General features: G+C 34.0%; 1 protein-coding gene across 1 annotated transcript; it reads right to left on the minus strand.

The window, feature by feature from the left end:
- Positions 1 to 1,013: 1,013 nt before the first annotated feature.
- Positions 1,014 to 3,029, minus strand: LOC146141538 (uncharacterized). The gene is made up of 5 exons (XM_083390314.1): positions 2,866 to 3,029; positions 2,351 to 2,495; positions 2,095 to 2,158; positions 1,586 to 1,751; positions 1,014 to 1,130 (listed from the first exon to the last, which is right to left on the minus strand). The coding sequence occupies exons 1-5, from the start codon at positions 2,868 to 2,870 to the stop codon at positions 1,031 to 1,033; spliced, it is 480 nt and encodes a 159-aa protein (XP_083246440.1). The 5' UTR covers positions 2,871 to 3,029; the 3' UTR covers positions 1,014 to 1,030.
- Between the last annotated feature and the right edge of the window lie 19,569 nt (positions 3,030 to 22,598).

The following is a 22,598-nucleotide window of genomic DNA, read 5'->3' on the forward strand; positions in this document are numbered from 1 at the left end:
TCCGTTTAGAGCTGGAGGCTTAGGTAAGCAATGTTTCTCAGCCTATTTACACAATACTATGTGTAAGAATAACATCGAAGCTTTGGCCAACCAATTATCTTCACTGAACTTTTTGTAAGCTTAAAGTGAGCAAAACGTGAAGCATTAGCCGAAATAAATTCGAATTGGTTATACCATCGAAAAGCATCATAGGTGTTATTTGTTTAAACAACATTTTAACATCTGGAAAATTAACATTTTTACATCTGGAAATTAACTATACCTAATTACAAAAAACGTTGATAAAAGATCTTTCCTACACTGTTTTTTAGAGATGTCATTAAAACCAGATAGAATGATGCGTGAATCACATCAAAGTTGGATTATGCCACATCTCGCAATGTATACCTATATGGCTACAGCAATCCATTTAAAAAAATTAAAATGCGAATATTTCAAAAACCATTAATGCTAGACAAAAATAAGGGCATTTTCAGAAAACTTTTAGAATTAATCTATCACTTCTCCGTTTAAAATTTGCTGTTGACCAGTGTTATTATGAGTCATGTATTAGTATTGTTTCCACAATTCTACTTTCTTTAATAACGGTTAAGGCGTGAGACTAAAAGGCCGTGTGAATTGCAACCTGCACTGTTAAAAAAATTCTGTAAAAATTACACGATTTTCCTGTGCAGCAGTTTTACATGGAAACACTGTAAAAATTTTACTGTTGAATAACTGGTAAAAATTACTGATAATTTTTGTAAATATGGATTTCTGCCTGTAAAATTTACTGCGTAATAATGTAATTTTCACACCATTTTTGCAGGTAATTATTACTAGATTTTGAGGTAAAACTGCTGCACGGGAAATTCGTGTAATTTTTACAGAATTTATAGTCTGGAAAATTTTAAGGATTTTTTCTGTAATTCTAATAACACTAAATTTCATTTTTTTAGTACCCCACTTTCCTTTTTTTAGTTTATTTTCAAATAGGCAAGCAAACACGATACTGAACACTGTGTTTGACGTTTATTTGTTGGAATTGGATTTAGGTTCCTTTTGCAATCAAATTGCAAAGGCGTAAAACCCTTGGGTGGACATCCTTCCGCTTCCGCTTTATACCTCTTCTATCTAATGCCGCAAAGTATCTGAAAATAACAAAAAGCCAAAGTGATTGTATCTCAAACAATAAAATACCGCTACAGATTGTATTTTTTTTCTGTTTAAAATTTAATAATGTAACATGACTGCAGGTTAAACGGTAGGCTATACAAAGGATGGTTACCACTAAACCCCTAACCAAAACTATGACCATTATTAACCTAATACATTTACACATGTGCATTTATGGTAACTTATTACTCACTGGCGTCATCTATTGAAGTCGCAAATTGGCTTAGTATATTTAAAATTAAAATTTAATCAATATGATAACGATGAAGCAAAGTAAAAAAACCTACAGGCAAAAAGTCTAAGATAGTCAAGTTATTTCTGTTAAACTTCCCAAGGCGAAAATATGTGTAATTTTTACTATTATCATCCAGTGGAAGCACTGTTTTAAATATTAAATTAAAAAATGATAAATTACAAAGTAAAACCATACCTTTGCACAAACTCCAGCAATATTTCACAGCTTTTTGGATATACCATGTTGAAAACATAAAATGAGCAAAATTGGTAGACAAATGCTTGAAAAAAGTCACTGAATGTGCAGGCCAAATTTTTTTCTACCAAGACAACAAATTTTGTGGCATCAACAGGAGTCATACCTATTCAACATAACAAACAATAGCATAACTTAACTGACAAAAGTAATATGCTAAAACCCATCAACCTATCTTTATTCAACAACCATTATCAAAAAAGGCAAAGATTAAAGTTAGGCTTTAACAGCATTGTAGCCTGTCTTGGTAATACAGTTGCACTGCACAAGCAACTTGTTTGGTTTTATGGTTTCAGGTTCCAAGTTGAGAAAACATACATGCTCATAAAATGATCGCATAGCGCAACCAATATATATATATAATATATATATATATATATATATATATAGTAATTAGTTATGTTTACTAAGTGATTTTGTAACAACATTATTACTAGCAAAAACTTTACCTAGCACTACAATAAAAGGTGTCGCTGGTGCATCTTCAACTATATTTTCAAAAAGAGTGTCGCTCTGCAAAATAAAACTTATGTAATAAATTACATCAAATATCTGACCCTAAGAATGTACAATTATTATTCTTAAAAACTTTTATCCAACCTTACATAACTATTAAATTTCCTTTAAATTCAAACTATAGCAATTGATCTGGTTTAAATGGTTAGCATTTAGATGTCATAAAATTAACAAATCAGATAGACTTACCGAATAGCATTTGTATATATCGGACACCTCTTCTTTAAAAAAACTTGACAGAATATCAAACAAACTATATGATTTGGCCAACTCTGTGTTTGGTTTTAATTTCAGTTTTTCTTTTATTTCTTTAATGTTCAACTCAGCAAAAGTTCTGTAAAAAGTCACTAACTTTACAAAGTTGAATTTATAAGAATTAACGCTACGACAAGATTTTCTTGCACTAAGGAAAAATGTCATCTTTACACTAAACTATCGTTATAACAGGTTGGTGAAATTTTGATAGTCACAGGCCAAAAAAAAAACACTCAAAATGTTTTGGCAGGCAAGATAAATTCTAAGTGATAATTTTGTTGTTATAACCTGAAGTTCTTAAAACATTTACAACTGAACTTAGGTCTAATTACATTTAAGAGGGTGGTAATGCATTGGCACAAAAAATGTGTAAAATTTGAGTGCACATGGCGTCATCCATAATCACAAGTAAAATGTGAAATAAAACAATTATCAAATGGACATTTTACCTCATAACCAGTCCGGATGTGCAGTTTTAGGTGCCTAAGCAAAGACTTGGAATCACATAAGGTTTTTTGACATATTTGTAAATTGCACTTAAGATTCATTTTAAACTTTCGAATTACGAAATGAGCAGCAAGTAACCTACAATATAAATACATAAATTTACATATTTGACTGAACAACCACAACCTAAAAAGCATCAAATAGAATTGATTATCTTCTCTTACACTGACAGCTCAAAAAATGTGTTGCACTAACCCTGACTATACACAAACATTTCTTCTCTTATTACTAAACTCAAATATTTCAGTTCGGCACATGTTATAGGTTTTATCAAATCAATATACCTCGATGCAGGACTACTAACTTAACACTGATATTTTTTTATAAAAATTATGAACTCATTAAAATAAACCAAACCAGAGTCTATTTTGCTATCCTTAAGTTACAAACATATTAACTAATTAAATTATTTTCTTAACGTTTCGTAAGAATTTAACAACCAACAAAATATTTTACTTTTCCGGTTCTACTAACCACGTTTTTTTTGGATGCTCAAAGAAATATTTCCATTTCACTGTTACGTCACCGACTTTTTTCTTTCGTTTGAGACGAGCGATTTGATTGGTCGGCCTAAAGTTCCCGCCAAACATATTAAACATTTTTACACTATTTTAGAGTAAAACGCTTTACAATCACCAATGTAAAATATTTACCGTTGTTCTAACGGTAAAATTTACAAATTTTTTTAACAGTGTGGAAAGTTGTCAATTCCAACATGTCGGAGTTTTTCAGTGGTACTAATGGCGCTCGTCTGATACGCTGAGTTTGTTGGGCAAATGCACACAGATCCCAAGAAATTGGTTCAACGAAAAGTATTGATTTGTTCTGCAAACACAACGGCCCAGCTTAAACTCAGTTGTACTTTTCGAAATATGTTAAACTGTGGCATAACATATTGCACAAAGATTATACAACGTACTGAACTTAGTAAAACGAAAATCAGTTTGTTTGGATGTTATATGATAAAAATACAGTATATATCTCTTCTGAAAGCATAGTATCTAAAACACAACAAAATATAAATCAAGATGTACGCAATGCTTCGTTTAAGATGTACGTAACAACTACTTTACACTTTATCAATGGATGAGCAATCAGAATCGTTTGTTTTTGAGCATTCGAATTCAGGCATATTCTTTATTCGAAAGAAAATTTTAATTATTATATAGTTCACGTTAAAATATGGTTTAAAAATCAAATAAAAGAAAAGTATTTTATTTTATTTTATTTTAAAAAATTATGTTTTGCCAACTGTTTTTAGCAAACGTAAAAAAACTGTGATACCGATATATCGTTAAGGGCGATATATCGACCAATGTTATCGATAAACCGATGTAACGGTTTATCGAAAAAAATTATATGATTCATTCGAGATTGTTTGATTTTTCAAAGGCAGGTGGTAGCCCTGCTTATATGGGAAATCTATGGGCGTGTTTAGTATCCTAGTGAAGTGGCAGCAATACGTCACACAATTAAGTCAAAGAGATTTGTTCATAAAACCCAATTTACTTGACAGACGCGAGTGTCCAAAGGCGGTTATAAATCGCGTCCAAACCAGTAATACAACATCAATGCAGTTAAATATGGTTTCACAACCAAACTAAAATAATATTATAGTATAGTTAATAATTTTTTTATTAAATATTATATTCTTGCCAACTGCCTTCAGCAAAGTTAAAACAATTGCTAATAGCAAAGTAAAAAAAAATAGTCCAATTTTTTTTTTTACGGATACAAAATTTACCGATCGAATATTCTCAATTTTTGCAAAATAGGAAAGTAAAAAAAAATAGCCCAAACAATCTTTTTTTTTACTGACGCCGATATATAGTTAAGAGCGAAAAAATTGTTCATAAAACTCAATTTACTTGACAGACGCAATAATGTCAAAGGTGGTTGTAAATCGGCATCGGAAACACGCCAAATTTTTTTTTTATCGTTACAAATTTAACCGATACTGATATATCGTTAAGAGCGAAACATAGACTGATATATCGATCTATCTCCAAATGTTGTATGCATCATTTTAAATTTTTTGAAAGGAATTTGTTATCCCTGCATATATGGGAATTCCATTGGTTCACAGTAAAGCAATACGTCACACAATAAAGTTCCATGGATTTGTTCATAAAACTCAATTTACTTGACATACGCCACCGTCCAAAGGCGGTTGTAAATCGGCATCGTAAACGCCCCGACCCAGTAATACAAAATCAATGCAGTTTGGACACCTGATTAACGAGAGGCGGCGTTTCGCATTCAAAAGTCGACGAAAAGACTCGGCGAAAAATCCCATCAAAGCTCGACGCCGTGCATCAAACGGTCCCGGGCGCTTGTTAGACGGCTTTTGTGCACCTTGGCCGACAAAAGACAACAAGCAAATAACGAGCGTTTGCTTCGCTGCTCTGTTTTGCGCAAAGGACTAAGACTTCTTAAGTAACGCGACTTAATTGTCTTACGGGCACTTAAGCGAATTAACAACAATGGCATTAGAGGCGGACTCTGACGCATTAGATTTTTTGCAAATACGTGGAGAGTGTGATTTTCGGATTGCAAACGCCCTTGTGAAGATTGCAGTTTTTTTCACCGAATTAAAGTAAATGATTTCACTTTTTACCCAATTGAATTACCTCCGCGGAAATCGTGGTGATATAGAAAAGACAGAAATAAAAAAATATCAAATTTTTTTTTAACATGTGAATAAACAGATATGACATTCAAAATGCTACTTACTTCTGTAACTCTTACTACGTACGTCTTACTAAAACCTCCAACCATTATGCTCCACAGAAATAAATGCTAGTTAAATAACTATATGACAATATTTAGACCGTTTATTTTTATGTTTATAAAAAAGACCTCAATAAATAAGAATATCGAAGCCCACACAGCAGTATAGGTGGCATTTTGAACGTTTCGAATATCTCTTTATTCATTTTCAACATGTGAATAAAGAGTTATTCTAAACGTTCACAAAATGCTACCTACTTCTGTATGAGCTTTGATATTCTTGCCACAGCTCTGCCGAAAATAAATGTTAGTTAAATAACTTGTGACTTTGGAACGTTTTGAAACGTTTGAAACTCCATTTGGCAATTGTTTAAAAATAATTATTATGCTTATTATTTCTAAACACTAGAGTTATGTAGTCGTTTGTAAAAAAATATATGAATGTCGTATCGGTAAATTTTATATAAAGTAAATCGGATAGAGCTCATTTTAAAGCGAAAAACATTTTACAGTTTTTATTACACACACAAAAAAAAATTGTACAGTTGTGTGACTCTTAAAATAACTTAATACTTCCTCGATGAAAACATTTCCAGAGATAACGACACAAAGTTACGTCAAAACGTGACGTCCGTTACTCCTAATGTGGCGTAATGTGGCATAACAAAGAAAAAAAAGTTCGTTTATTCTGTTTAAGTATTAAGTTGAAGAGATGTTACTTTCAATCCAAAAGCTGCTTTACAAAGATGTTATCGATTCACGCATATAGAAGAACGCCTATGTAATGTTCAAGTTGCCAAAACGTTTATTTTATATGAGATGCACGATAATATACTGGAAAGTTGATTCAGATTCGAGCAAAGCGCTTAAAATTCTTGCATTCGCGCATTTTGCATTTCACAATAGGCAACAAATACAGCAGTGGGCATAGCCACGTACCCCATTGGTACCTACAGAATGGGCTGACACCACTAAGACAAATACCAAACCAGCATATAATATTAATCGAAAACATGCTGCTTATTTACTCAAACTATTTTATATCGCTTTTAAACTATGATAATAATTTACAGATCCTGAGTAATGTTTGAATTAGCTTGTTTATCGATTTTCTCCAAACAAAAGCCGCAATTTCACTCGCTCTTAACCACGTTTGTCATCCCCCGAAAATAAAGCTTGCCTTGTGATTGAACATTGCAAAATAAACAAGTCCGCTCAAATAACATCACTCTACTGTGCATCAGCGTTTCAAGTGAGACTTTAATACTATCAGTGATAACGCTAAGTGCGTTCGGTATTTGGCCTGGGTCTAAATGCGTCTGGAAATATCCGGTTCTGGCCTAGATATTTAAACGAACTAGAAATATGGTAAGTTGCGCCCTATGTAGTTATGGGATGAAAATAGATGTTTTCTTAAGAAGCAAACCCACAAAAGTTGCATCGATGTAAACAAGTCATTTTGAAATGAGTGAAGCAAGCTTTTAAAAAAATAACTTCCAAAGCAAGTTTTTTTTGAAAAGTCCGATTTAAGTCTTTTGCAACAAATACCGTCAAGTCCCAGTCCAAGTCATCAATTGCCCAAATCAAATCATTGTTCGAGCAAGTCAAGTTATTTACATAAAAATAATACTTGAAACTATTAAATGTGCTGAACTCGTCCGATGATGTATAATTTTTATATAGCAATAAGACTTTTTTTTTCGCGCAAACAAGTTAAATAACTAAATTTTATTATAAAATGTTGGGGCGTAATGGTTGGAGGTAAGTAGATAAGTAAGACGTAGTAAGAATATCAAAGCCTGTACAGAAGTATACGGTATCATTTGTATTCATTATTGAATAAGAAATATGCGAAAGGTTCAAAATGATACATACTTCTGTATGGCATTTAATATTCATAATACGTCTTATGGAAAGATACTTTTTAAGTCAAGTCATTTTGGTGAAAAGTCAATACCAGTCATTTGAAAACTATGACTCAAGTGCACTTAAGTTAAGGGTTTGACGTGAGCCATTACAACACTGCAAAATGATTAAAGCTTTCTTCGGTTACCATAATTATCCCAATTAACATTCGCCGAAACGTTGAGATCGAATTTCATTTAGCATGTGTCCTATGCTATTCAGTTACCAATAAATGGTGATTAGTTGCGCAAAATCTTGCCACTTCCGATCGAGCAATTAAAAGAGTTGAAAATTGGCAAATGTGTATCGAGACTTTCAAGTGGCGGTTAAAAGGAGTGCTTGAAACTGTTTTATAATATTCGCTTTGTATATAGTTTAAATCAAAGTTTTTTTATTCGTTTGTTGTGTTTTTATGTTTGATTTAACGACAATCATCTGGCAGTCTTACGACCGAAGAAAAAACTTTTGTTGTTACACTATTATTCAACGAGAAACAAATGGTTTACATTATCAACACGTATTAACTCAAAAGTTTACTCTGGAAAGAATTTACACCAAAACCTATTAAACCCACGTTTTGAACACAATTGTATACAATTAGGCCTACGACATAATTCATTTTACAGTTTACTCTAAAATTCTAGCAATTTAATGATTATAATGTGTATCAAATTATCTCTTTCGATGTATTAAAGGTCATGGATTCCTTTGGTTTAAACATAATTCTACATAATTCGGTTTAAAGTTTATAGTAAAAAGTATAACACTTTAATGATCAAAGTTTGTATCAAATTATCTCTTAGGAAGTATTGAAGGTCATGGTTTCTATTGTCAATACATATTTTTCTACATAATTTGTTTTACAGTTTATAGTAAAAAGTATACCAACTTAATGATCAAAATGTGTATCAAATTATCTCTTTTGAAGTATGAAAGGTCATGGATATCGTTTTGTTAATAATACTTTATTCACAACGACCTTATTTTTAGCAAAAACATTAAACGCAGCTCAATAATTGTAAAAGCAGCTGAATAATTCAAAGCACCACAGTAGCAAAAACACGCGGCAAAATGTTGATGGAATTTCGAATAATATTTATTCTCCCAAACTCGGTATCAGATGCGAGTGGCCTGACGTAAAAGCGTTGACACGCATGAAATAAAACTTTCTGTCGCTGCGCTTTCGACTCCGTTTCAACACCTATATCATTCAAGTTTAATGGATCAGAAAGTTCTGCGGTCGAATTCGGTATTTTTCTCACAGCTCAGTGGAAAGCGGTTCGAACCGGTTTTAGCCGGATCTGTGAAGCGGTGTTTATTTGAACAAAAACACTTGCTTTTTAATTGCTTTTGAGGTTATGATTATAAAACTACAACTTACAGTTTTGTTAGAAACAAAGTTTATATGTTTTGCCGGACATAATTGCTGGATATTGTAGTTAGACGTAGTAAGAATATTAAAGCCAATACAGAACTATTAGCATTTTTAACGTTTCGAATATTTCTTAATTCATTTTGATGTTGAAATTCGTTAATGTTGATAAGAAATAAAGAGTTATTCGAAACGTTCAAAATGATACCTACTTTTGTATGGGCTTCGATACTATGTCTCTTTTAAATAGTTTTCAAATAGAAGTTACGCTGGTTAAAGTAGGAAATAACTATGCCCATACACAGAAGTCTTATTTTGAACGTTTCAAATATCTCTTAGTTGTTTTTTGACATCTGAAAGCTAAATCATATTCTTATTATCTCTTGTTTACGAAAGAATCAGAAAAAAAACAAGAATCTTTCTTTTACATTTTATTGTATAAACACTAACAGCCTAAAGTGTTTCAGCTTTTTCTATAGGAAAATAATTTAATCAGAAACATCAATGTATATTAATACTCACTCCGCCTCATCAAAGCAAGCCTGTGCATAAAGTAGTTTGCACTCTGGTAATTCATGTTTCTTGAATAAAACTTGAACAATTTTTGGCTTTCCAAGCCTGTAGTAAGCAGTAGCGAGCAAACACATCAAATGCCTTATATTATGCACCGTGTGTAATCTTGTATAGGCATCGTGTGTGTCCCATTTATATCTTGGTTTATTCTGATATATTGATATATAATTAAAGCTCGAATTTTGTACTTTTTCTTGGTTCTTGTGAGAGGTTAGCCGAACGATATAAACTTAAATCTAAACTAGTTTGCAGGGTTCAAAAATAATACAAATGGATACCAACCCTGTGCAATCTATAAAGCCTTGTGCAAGGTTTACACAAAAAACAATTTTGTCAATATAACTCAGTTTTTTATTTAATAAAACATAGTTATTGTTGAATTTTAATGATCGCTAGTTACTACAACATCAACAAACACTCCAATATGTACACTTTAAAGCGTCGTTTGTTAATTCTAATTTGTACTTTGTATTTTTTTTTCTGTACCAAGTTTAAGTAGGTCACAAAGTGTAGTCGAATCGTGTATTTTCTCACCGAAAACTCACATTCAAAAGCGGTTCCCGTGAGGCTGTGTTTGTTTGCACAACTTTTTTTTCAATTTTACAAAATTTTGGTCTTTGACCATATTTTGGGCAACAGCATTCAGTTTTAAGAAAGCTGGAGGTTGGAATTGGCATATTTTAAACGTTTCCAAAAAATCCTCATGCACTTTCAACATTTGACCAAATCATAAATGGACCACAGCGGTCGGATCTTGTATTTTCACACGAAAACTTCTCAAAGAAAAGCGGTTTCAACCGGTTTTAGCCGGAGCCGCGAAGCATTGTTTATTTGCACAACGACAGAGGTCTTTAGCGGGGCGTTTTTTTCACTCGGGGATGACGCTTACGACTTCCAGCACTCTCAGATGCCAAGGTTAATTAGAGCCTGTGCTCTTAGCGCTACGAGCCCGAAAAATGTGTTGAACACAAACAGGTGAAGGACCTTTGCAAGTTTTTGCTAATCCCGGGCAGATTTCGGCGCCTCGGCGTCGTGTTTTACCAGTGTTTCGACTGTTTTCGCCGACAACTATACTCGTAAACCGCGGGTCATAATTTCATGGAACTATTTTCCCGTCTCCAATCAAACCGCACGATGATGAATGATGGTGTTTGTGGTTGTTTTTGCGGTTGTTACAGGCGTGCCGCAAACTTAACTGTTTACAACTGCGTTTCCGACATTCTTTCGCCCTAGTTTATGCACACCTCAACGGTCAGATAATTATTTGGTGATATTTTTTCTCAAAAAAAAAAAAAAAGCAAAAATCGAAATTAAAAAAAAATTCTTTCGCCCTGATTTGTGCACACCCTAATGGTGAGATGATTGGTGACTTTTTTTTTTCACAAAAAAAAACTTTTGCCAAAATCGAAATTTTAAGACTATGGCAATGCGTGGGCTCGCTAAACACACTAGACTTTATTATCTTCTTTAAAAAGGCGTTCAAAGTTTTCCACTACACTTTTAAGCACAAGCTGCTTCCGTTTTTTGCTGCATTATCCGGTAAGACAAAAGTGTCTATATAAAGTATATTTTATTTGTAATTATTCAAATTTTAATTAACAGGATTCCTCAGGCAAGATTATTATTCTAAAGATTCATTCTTTAAGGCAGTATTTAGGTTTATGCCTGCTTTCCCACTTCGCTTTGTATAAACTATGCTTAAAGTTACAATCGCAACGCCTTTATTCAGTGTTTTTTTACCTTATTTCGCGGCGACCTAACTGGTTAGACTTAGAGTTGACTTGTTTACAACACTGGCTTTACCGCCTTAATTGCCCGACATGTACAATTTATATACACGCTATAATTTATTCAAAACCTCTCCGAAGGGCTTATTTAGTTCAAGATCAAGTGATAACCGTGCGAATCACTGTCCAGCGGTTTTGAACATCGTTTTCCTGAGAACTGCTTACATTAAATGTGACCCCTAGTAACCTCTCAACTGCTTACATTAAATGTGACCCCGAGTAACCTCTTGGAGCCCGCCAGACGGCGAATTTACCGCTTCAAAATTGAGGCCTTTTACATTTTGACTAGGCCACCGTGACCCTATAATATATCGATCATAATTTATTTGAATGCGAAGTATGTAAGCTTGATTTGTATTTCCGGTTGCATAAAAAAATAAATATAAGACGGTGATTAAACCTAGCTATAGGTTTAGACAACCATAAGAAAGTTAAAATATGCAAAATACTGTGTTTTGCTGTGAAGGTTTAAATAAAAGAAAGTTATCAATTGTAAAAAAAGGCGTCTATCGAAAGCTGAAAACAATAAACAGTTGAATTTCCAGTCTTGTATTTAAGGCGGTGAAGCCAGTGTTGTAAACAAGTCATTTTGAAATGACTTAAGTCCCAGTCGAGTCTTTTAAAAAATATTTGAAGTCCAAGTCAAATCTTCTGCAAAAATGCCAAGTCAAGTCCCAGTCAAGTCGTTATGAGATCCAGTCAATTTCAAGTCATGTAATTGACATAAAAGTAAATTGTTAAACTATAGAAATTGGTAAACTCGTCCGATTATAAGCAACAATTCAACTTAAAATTACACAAGCGCAACATACAGCAATAAAAGTGGTTAATGTGCAAAACTTGAGATAAATTTTATTGAAAAACACTTAATTTAATCCCAAGACATTTAACAAAATGACTTAAGTCTAAGTCAAGTCATTTGTCTAAAACACTTAAGTCAAGTCAAGTCATATTTTGGTCAAAAGACATGAGACAAGACTAGTCATTTGTAAACAGCGACTTAAGTGCACTTAAGTCAAGTCAATGACTTGAATCATTACAACTCTGGTTGAAGCTAAGACGGACTCTTTAGCCATAGTACCGAAATAACAACATCATCAGCCTCTTTGAAAAACGGCCACGAAATTCGGCCACGCGTGCCTCGTTTTGTGACCAAGCAAAAGCTCTATTCGAAGCCAGGCCGAAATGCTGCGACGAGTCGCTAATCCAACAGAAGGTTCAATAATTTATGAGTCGAAAAAATCGCGCGTCAAAAATGGCGGCCGAATTCGTAACGAGATGTGACAATCGGTTGTGTTGTTATCACCCAATCGCCACACGTGGGTTGAAAATGGTGAAGCATTGTCGCTCAATAAGACCAAATAACAGTTTACATAAAAGCTCTAGTGTTGTAAACAAGTCATTTATTGAAATGACGTATATCCCAGTCAAGTCATTTGTGAAATAACAAAGTACAAAAATTGCAAAGCCAAAAAGGTCGAGTAAATCGATCGAAACGTGTAAATCAAGATGCTGTCGATCTACTCTACCTTTTTGACTTTGCAATTTATTATCAAGCTACATTACAGATCCGTACATAGTGCACCAAAGTCCAAAAAAAGTCTTAAAAAAATAACAGGACAAGTCCCAGTCCAAGTCATCGGTTGCCCAAGTTAAATTGCTAATATAAAAAAATTGACAAACTATTAAAATTGGAAACTCCGTCGATTATGAGCAATAGGTCAACTAAAATACACCCAGAAAAACAACAACATGTAACAATCTAATTGCTTCAAGTGCAAAACTTGAAACAAAAAGCTCAATTTTATTACTTATCAATGACTTAAGGCCAACAGAAGTATTTCGTCCAAAAGACTCAAGCCAAGCCAAGTCATTGCTTAAAAACAGTGACTTTATCTAAATCGAGTCATTACTTTAAGTCATTACAACACTAAACAACACGCCTAGGGTTCAAATTTAAACAAAAAAAACTTAAAAATATAGGGATATTGTGTGGTTACTTGTCTCGACAAGATTAAATGTCAACTTTTTTTACTGATCTTTTTCTCTTTTCCTTAAACGCTCTTAAACCAAAGTGAACTGTCATCCATATATTACAATACCCAGCGGCGCCAAATGACGGCCAATCCATGGGTCGTAATTTGTAGTTTATTAGACACTCATTGGTCCTTATCACATTTAGAAGATTGATTTTAGCGAGCATTTATTGTCTTCTGTAGTGACGTTTATTACATTGTGTGGCGCCTCTGCTGCTGTTGTGTATTGATCGATTCATAGAGTTCCACGAAAACTTACGCTGCGTTTCGAAAATGTAAGTCACCAATTTCCTATTCCAAAGCTTTAGTTCCCGCTGAAAATAAAATAAAATAAGGCAATACTTATGTTTAACTATACTAAAGAGTCAGAACATTAACTGTCTTAATATACTTAAATTCCGTAATTTTTACATTAAAGAAATTATCCAAGCAAAAGGTAAATGTTGTCAAAAGGTAAATGTCCCAATTGAGATCTTAATGTCGGAAATCAACTTTATATTTTCTATTAAGTTTTAAGTGGCCCGCATTAATTTCTTTATTTTGCCATATAGAGATCCTATGTGTGGCACACCAGAAATGCTACACCACTGATTTTCCACTGTTGGTCTCATACCTTGTTTTATATCAGTGTTGCAATGACTTAAGTCAACGACTCAAATTGCGTGCACTTAAGTCACATTTTTAAAATGAATTTACTTGACTTAAGTCTTTTGGGTTGAACGACTTGACTTGAGTCTTTCGGGCAAATTACTCGGGTTAAAATAAGATGTTTTCATTAATCTTTTTTTCCCTTAAAAAAAAACGAGTTAATCAGCCGCCTGGCAGACTGATAAAATATTAGATTTTTACAAATATTTTAACAACTCTTCTGCTGTACGATAATATCGGATGGGAGTCGATACCCGATGCCAAGTGGTAATATCAGTACTCGCCCAATAGTATGTTGGTATCGGTGCCGATCCGATACTAGTGATATCGGTGCCGATCCAAATCACATAAATATATGTCGTTGGTGGACTGGTAAAGCTGAAATTCTTCCTTGGAAACATGCGCGTTCATTTCTGACTAACAAACGATCAAACGTACATATTTGAACGTTGATTTATTTTCCATTGGTTTCTTCTTTATTTTGCTTCGATTGTTGTTATGCTTGGACTTTGTCTAACCCTCGTGTTGCCGAACATAATTTGTTTATTGTTATTTTCACAAAGTCCAACTTGTGTATTCACCTTTAATGTGCCCTATTTATTTGCAAAAAAGTTGTGCCTTAATTCATTATAAGGACCGAAAAATTTATTTTAGGGACATATCTTGTTTTTGCCGTTTTTCGCTTTAGTATGTTTCAAATCGATTTCAGTCCAGAGCTGTATAGAAAAGGTATATACAATTTTCAGACATGGCGTAACGTTGAGGTGCGATTCAGAGGTTTATGAGTCTGACCCCCTAGGGGCCTTTAATTGGGGGACCAAAAAAACTAAAATAGTGTGACGTCATCGTTTTAGTATTTCGTAGCTATCTACTCCTACCTAGTTTAATTTTACCTTTATCGTGCAGCTGACTGGAATGTCTATTGGACCCATCGCTGCTCCGGCCGTATCGTGCATGAATCTGTTTCTGTTACTTGTGTATTTAATTTCTGAGAACGTAAAATAAACATTACTTACTTTCAAAAAGTAACGAAATAAAGCAACATGCGCCACAAGAAACTCCTAATGTGTACATAACCCAGTCTCATAATGCCTATTACAAGGAGATAAATAATTAACTGGAAGGTTAAACGGGTTCGCTTTGCTGTGTTGTTGCATCGTATATCCGATGCACGCAAGTGTAAGCCTAAATGTTTGTGGTCGTGCCGTATAGATGCTGTGCCCAAAAGATTACACGATTTGGCTTTTTGTTTCATTGATTTGTTTCGTGTATAGTCATTTTATAGAGAAAAATAAAACTTGGCTAATTTGGCTCAATCGCCTTAAATACTTTCGCGATAAAAAACGGAATGTAGCTTGATAATGAATTGCAAAGCCCAAAAGGTCTTGATCGACATTATCTTAATTATTAAGACGTTTCGATACGAGTTTCTATCATCTTCAGTTAATGTGAAAAAACGAAATGCTTTCATTAATATCTGGTTGTATTTCGAGCATTCTTCAAATGCCCTGTTTTAAAACAAGTTCCAGTCAAATCATTTGTAAAATAACTTCAGTCCAAGTCAAGTCTTTCTAAATAAATAGCAAGTCAAGTCTCAGTCCAAGTCAGGTCAAGTCCTTGTCAGAAAAATTAAACGTTAAGCTTCTAAATTCGGTAATAAACTCCAAGTCAAGTCCTTGTCTTCAAAAACCCTTCAAACTATATTTAAATTGGTAAACTCGTCCGATAATAACCAACAACTCAACATTTAGCAAGTAAATTGGTCTATGTGAAAAATTAGCATCAATAACCCAATTTATAAAAATTGCTCAATATAAACACCCAAGCCATTTTTTGAAAAGACTTAAGTCAGGTCAAGTCATTTGTCCAAAGGACTTAAGTCAAGTAAAGTTGTAACGCGCAGTAACTTAAGTGCAATTAAGTCAAATCGTGGACTTACGTCATTATACCACTGGAAACATGTTTTAGTTTACATCTGATCGTCTTTCGAGCATTTTTCAGACCCTCCTGTTTTTTTCGTGATTTAAATTTAAATAGAGCGCCTTTCTTTGCAAGTTAACAAAAGCGACTGCGGGCAATAAAAGTCGAAAAGCGACGACTTTTATGGTTTCTTGATATACCGACTGACGAGCGGCGCCCGACTGGGGAATTGTGTGCGAATATTTGCCGACTTCGTACACGCAGACACGCGCATATAAATTACCAAAACCTATCGCGCACAGACATAGACGGTCGACAAATAAACTGTCATTCGGCCACTATGAAACGATTTGGTCGGCCCAATTTTTGGGCCGTGTTAAAATTGGCCGGGTAACTTTTTAAATCGTTCTATTTTTTGCGCGGAAATCCCGATTCAAACGGTAAAGGACGGTGGGGCTAACGCTTGGCAAAACACCATCGACAAAAGCTGCAAAATCGCCGGAAAATTGGTAGAAAATGAGGACCAAATAACTGCGGTAATTAGTAAAGGTGTAGCTAACCTTTTAAATGCGTTTTTAACTACATTTGTCACTTACAGAAAAGTTGTTTAAGGAAATAAAGCTGGCTAAACGAACAATGACCATTAAATAACACAATAAAGCTTACAAATTGCCCTAAATTTTGGTAAAAAAAAACAGGCCGGCGCTTGGTCATACAGGCCATATCAATATTTCGTCTAATGTTTTGAAAACATTTTTATATATTTTACTTAAGAATAATGGGTTTAAAAAAATGATTCTGAACTAACCATGTTGGCAATAAACATAAAAAAGGCTGCAAACTGTCCTAAAACGTGGTAAAAATAGGCAGCATGGACAAATTGCGCATATTAGAAAGTCGGCTGATGTTTTAAATAAAGTTTTAGCTGTGTTTTTCACCTAAATCAAAGCGGTTTGAAGAAGTGGGACTAGAACTTTGTGAAAAACACTTGGCCATACAGACTGAATAAATTGCGCTTATTAGTAGGGCAGCAAACATTTTAAATACATTTTTAACAGTATTTTTTGTTTTGATGAAATTGGGCTAAAACCCAGTTTGCCAACCTTTTAAATGCATTTCTAAATTGTATATTTCACGCTAAGGAAAGAGTGTTTGCAGAAATTATACTGGCTGAACTAACAATGGCCATGAAAAAAAAACACCAGAAAAGCTGCGAATTGTCTTAAAAACTGGTAAAAACAGGGCAAGACACATAGGAATACAGACTGGCCAAATTGCGCATATTGGAAGATCAGCTAAAGTTTTAAATATATTTTGAGCTGTATTTTTCACCTAACGCAAAGCGGTTTGAATAGGTGTGGATAAAACTTTTTTGGTAAAAAACGCCTGGCCATACAGTCTGGCCAAATTGCGCTTATCATAAAGTAGGTGAACCTTTTAAATACATTTTTAATCAAAAAGCATAAGCAGCAATTTCAACTGACATGCCAAAAAGGCATATTACTGCAAATTTGCGTATATTACAAAGTCGGCTAACGTTTCAAAAAGCGGTTTGAATAAATGAGGCTAAAACTTGGCAAAAGCGCCAAGCCATAAAGACGATCAAAATCGCTTATCAGTCACTTGTTTGCGCGCAAACTTTGTTGGAAGATGTTCGAAACGTTTTGCTAGCGTCGCCGGCGTCGCTTGACGTGCTTTGAGCGTTCGTCCAGCTTGTAATTTATTGATGACGTTACTAGAGCGATGTATCACTTGTTAATTTTGGGCCAGAGCGCTAACAACAACTGCAGGTAACGCACGCCGGGCGAGACTGTTAGGCAAATAATTGGTTACGTATTTCGTGTGTCTGTTTTTATCGGAACTATGTATAAATAGGCAGCCCTTTATGTCTGGAAAATAAGACAGGTCGCTTGTGTAGGATGCGTATTGCCAGAACATGCCGTTTACACGTTGAATAGAAAATTAATTAATTACAAGTTCAACGGTAGTTTATTGGGTATCAATTAAAGAAATCATGTAAAACCCTTTTCGTATGATAAAATTTAATATCCTTTTGTATAGCATTTGAATTACCACTAAAATCGGAGTTTCCAAGAATGTAAATGTGTAAGTTGTTACAACAATAATGTTATTAATTTCATTGCTGATATAGAATCTATAAGCCTGTAAAATCGGAGTTTCTAAGAATGTACTGTAAATGTAAGTGGTTAAACTGATAGTAATATTATTTTTGTTGCTGATATGGGATATAACCTATTCCAACACTACCATTTGTTGATCTTTTATCCATATCTTAAGATCTATAAAAATAACCACCAAGGATAAAGAAAGATCTCTAAAACAACTTCATTAAAATACAGAATACTGTATAGTTACGATAAAAACGGCATTTTAGCAGAACCTTCGATGATATTTTACGTAACTGCTGTATTCTGAGCCTTAAGTAGAGTTTTTTAAATCTTTCTAAAGCTTTGGGGTTGTTTTAATGTAGGTATGGTGCTTAATTCGACAAATACAGTATTTCCTTCTAAACAAAACGTTTAAAATAGAAGGAAACATATTGTGATGCAAAATTCGCACACAAATGTTAATATCGGTTTTCGGACTTTGCGAAATTATGTCGGGCTATTTTCAGTTTCTCTATTGGTTTTGAATTTTATTCAAAGCGCTGTTATTCCGCCGCGAACCATTTCAACTGTCAACAAAAATCGATACGTTGTGGACAAGCAGTGTGTTTAGCTCAGACAGCAGTTCTTGCTTCTCCGGGCACAAATGTTACAAATCACCTAATTTGCAACTAGAATCGCTATTTTTCAGCATTCGCACAAATGTATTTTTTTATTCAGTGTAAAATGTAAGTATTAAGTTCTTAAATTAGACGCATATTTTGGCCAGAAATAATTATTATTATTAAAGCCCATTAAAAAGTCAACTCTTTGTGTATCCCAATTAACTTAAACTTTGATATCCCATGTTACATACTTAAAGCCTGAAAATAAGCACACTAATATCATATTTACTATTCATATTCCTGTTGGAAAAATTTGCGATTTAAATAAACTGTTTGTGAATAATTAAATGCACTACTAGTAGAAATGCTTTTTTTTTTTTAAATATTCGGTAATTCTATTTCTAATCTAACTTGCCTAATTAAAAAGTCAACATTGAGTGTACGATGCTAATAAATCCCAGTTTATTTAAACGTATCTATACATACTAAGATATCTTCCCTGAGCACAAAGTCGGTTTTAACAAGTATAAGTGGTTAATTTAGACGAGGGATTCTTAAACTGTTTTTACCGCTGACCCCTAAAAAACTTTTTTGCTTCGCACGGACCAGCGAAGGCAAGAATTTTTTATTTATGACGTCATAATACAAACAGACTTCAGAAATTTGCTGTTTTCGGTCCAAAAAAGTGAAATGAAATGAAGTCTAAGTACATTCTATGCAAAAACGTTTTATTTTTAACTATAGCCTACTCTTTTCTTTGAAAAATAGATTGCTTGAATATACACTACTAGTTCAATTAGGCCTTCACGGACCCCCTAAAACTGGTTCACGTACCCCCAAGGGGTCCATGGACCCCAGTTTAAGAACCCCTGATTTAGACACGTGTTTTGGCAACACAGAATAATTGTACATCCAAGCCCATTAACACTTGGTGTACGGTGCAAATAAACCGCAATTCATTTAAACGTTGACAATATTCCACGTTACAAACTTAGATATTGGCTTCGACAATTTTATATGTTTATTTTTTCACGTTGGCCAAGCGATATAGTGTTCCAAAGCATTAGGACTAATTTAGGTGTCCGACATAAAAATAGTTGAATTATGCGTTTGAGTTTTATGCAACAATGTTAATATTGTGTGATCAATCATGCCGATAAGTTTTAGCTTTTCATTTGAGTAAGTAGCAATACCAAAGCCCATATAGAAGTATAGTTAACATTTTGAACGTTTCCAAAAACTATTTACTCATTTTCAACATATTTTTTTAACATCTGTTGACAAATGAATACCCAGTTGAAAATAAATGAAGTGATATTCGAAACGTTCAAAATGTTATCTACTTCTACTGTATATGGGCTTTTATATTCCTTAGTCTAAAGACCGGTACGAATTTGCGACTTTTGGCATCTTAATATCTCAACAAACTGGTTTTGTAGTTGACTGAACAAATCACCTAATTTGCAACTAGAATCGCTGTTTTACACCATTCGCACAAATGTATTTTTTTATTCAGTGTAAAATGTTTAAATGTGAATAATTTTGTCATATTTCAAGCAGTAATGCGAATTTAAGCAGTACACATTAAACTTTAATGCGGTTTTAATTATGAAAATGCAGACACCCTTGATTTACTAGGTTACAATAATAAAATCAAAACAATATATTCAGGCCGTAAAGTGTGCGCTGTGTAAAGGTGTGTGCGAGTTCAAAACCGTTTTTTTATCGATTAACACAAACACAAACTCAATGCATTTTTGTGCCATAGAACTTCACAGTGTTGTAAACAAGTCATTTGTGAAATAACATAAGTCCAAGTTAAGTCTTTTGCGAGTCAACAAATACCAAGTGAGGTTGCAGTCCAAGTCATCGAATAATGCAAGTCAATTTAACTGCAGCATGGGCATCAAGAATTTATATTAAACTTTCAAAAATGGTAAACATGGTCCATTCTGATCCATACGTTGTAAAGTAAAGGCAAACACACAAAAACAAAACAAATAGCAGGTAAATATTACAACATTTAATATTTGGCTTAAATAATCCAATTTTCCGAAAAATGATTTCTTTAGTCAAATCATAACCCAAAAGACTCAAGTCAAGTCACGTCATTTGGAAATAGAGACTTAAGTAACACCAACACTGAAATTTGAAAGTTCACAAAAAGGAACATTTCCTTAAAGTAAGCATTTTCTAATGCTATGCGGTTTAACACTTTAACCGACACATTTTTATTCCAAAGAAAGGCAAGTTCATTAGTAAGAGGCATCTAAAATAATGTTGAAAATCCAAATTTTTCTAGAAAATCCAAAAATTGAGAAAACCTTTTTCAGAAATAAAAAAGAAATTTAGGAAAAGACATTTTCCTTCAAAAACAAGTTCTTTTCTATAGTCACCCAGGAGTTGTTTGTCAATCGCTGATAAGGATACTCGAAATGGTGATAACGCCCTAAACGGCGATATATCTTATCTCATCCTAATACCGCATTAATGATTACAAAAGCGCAAGTTATATGTCGTTGCTAAAGTAGGCCCGCCTAAAGTTGTTTGCGCTTGTCCTTTTTGCCACGTTGGCAAGTTTTCGGGCAAATACACTGAAGAGCTAGCCTTTAGGAAAAGCAAGACTCTGACGAAAGATCTTGACCTTATTTGCAAATTAGACCCATTTTGTTGTAAACTTTTGCGACAAAATCAACGTGCTGCCGTTAAACCGTTTTACTATAATGTCACAATAAGCATTTTTACAAAGAAGAATAATATTGTATTTTTTTCTTATACGCTGCTGTATCCCGTTTCAAAAATCGAGCTGTAGCGAAATAAATATATTATTAACCTTTCCATGCTGAAGCGAACAAAAAACCTTTACGAGAAGAAAGAAATTTGCAAGTATAACAAAATACAAATGATAAGACTGTATACGAAATTATAGGGTTCATAACATTGTGTTACCAAACAATTTAGCGCATTTATATTACGATTTGAAAAACATTCGTAAGATTAAATCTATACATTTGCAGCAAAGTGGAATTTTGTTCAGTAGAATCATGTGTTTCAAAAAGTTTAAAAAAGGAATTCTTGAAAAAGAGTTCATGGATTGTGAGGGTGCATAACGGACTAAAGGAAATCTTGGTTTTACTTACAAAATGGAATATAATTTTTAAAAGAAAACAGATTATTTGAAAAATAACGCTTTAGCGCCTTCCCCTTAAATGTACTTAGACTTCATTTCACTTTTATAATTGTTGAACAGAAATCAGCAGGTTTCTTAAGTCTACTTGCTTTATGACATTTTCTCTAAAAAAATTTATACCGGCCAAGGCCCACGCAAACCAAATTAATTTTTAAGGGTCCGCCTTAAAAAAGTTTAAGAACCCGTAAGTTCAAACCAACCAATTTAGAATTTTGTTATCATTTTTTCCGCGCGCTGTCGCCAAAGAGCGCGCCTCGCGTTACGCCCCCGCGGCAAAAAGTGACTGTGACGTAACAAAAGACGAAACAAAAGGGGAAAATTACCCGAGTCTCTAGACGCCTTTCATACACCGTTTGTAAGACTGTGTGCTTTTGCCGCGGCCCTTCGCTACGACGATAGAACCGCATGAGAAAAAGGCAAGAACTCAAGGCTGCTGACAAGCTGAGATGTCTCGCAGTCTGTATCCACTGCGCTGCGGACATCACAGTCACTGTATACAGTCGCATTTGATTAGGGCAATTGCACGTCGCGAAAATTGTTGCATTTTCGGCTAGCGTGATTTTTGTTTATGTAGTGAGTCATTCGAGAAAGTTGCCAAATGTAGACGGATTTGCGTTTTGTGCTGAGAACTAGTTAGGTTAGGTTCGGGCAGAATTAAGAGTTAGAGACTAATCGAATGAAAGGTGCTTTTAACAAACGTGTAGTTGGCAAGGTTAGGTGTTATTTCGCGCAATTACCAATTGCAGACGCAAAAAATTGTGAAAAGTTTTGCATTTTGAAATG

This window comes from Ascidiella aspersa, chromosome 5 (genome assembly GCF_963924565.1).
Source record: "Ascidiella aspersa chromosome 5, kaAscAspe10.2, whole genome shotgun sequence".
Classification (NCBI taxonomy): Eukaryota; Metazoa; Chordata; class Ascidiacea; order Phlebobranchia; family Ascidiidae; genus Ascidiella; species Ascidiella aspersa.

Coding starts and splice junctions, on each gene's coding strand:
- LOC146141538 (XM_083390314.1), bottom strand. Junction 2,159..2,350: donor ATATATACAAATGCTATTCG/GTAAGTCTATCT, acceptor TTTATTTTGCAG/AGCGACACTCTTTTTGAAAA. Junction 1,131..1,585: donor TTGCTGGAGTTTGTGCAAAG/GTATGGTTTTAC, acceptor TGTTATTTTCAG/ATACTTTGCGGCATTAGATA.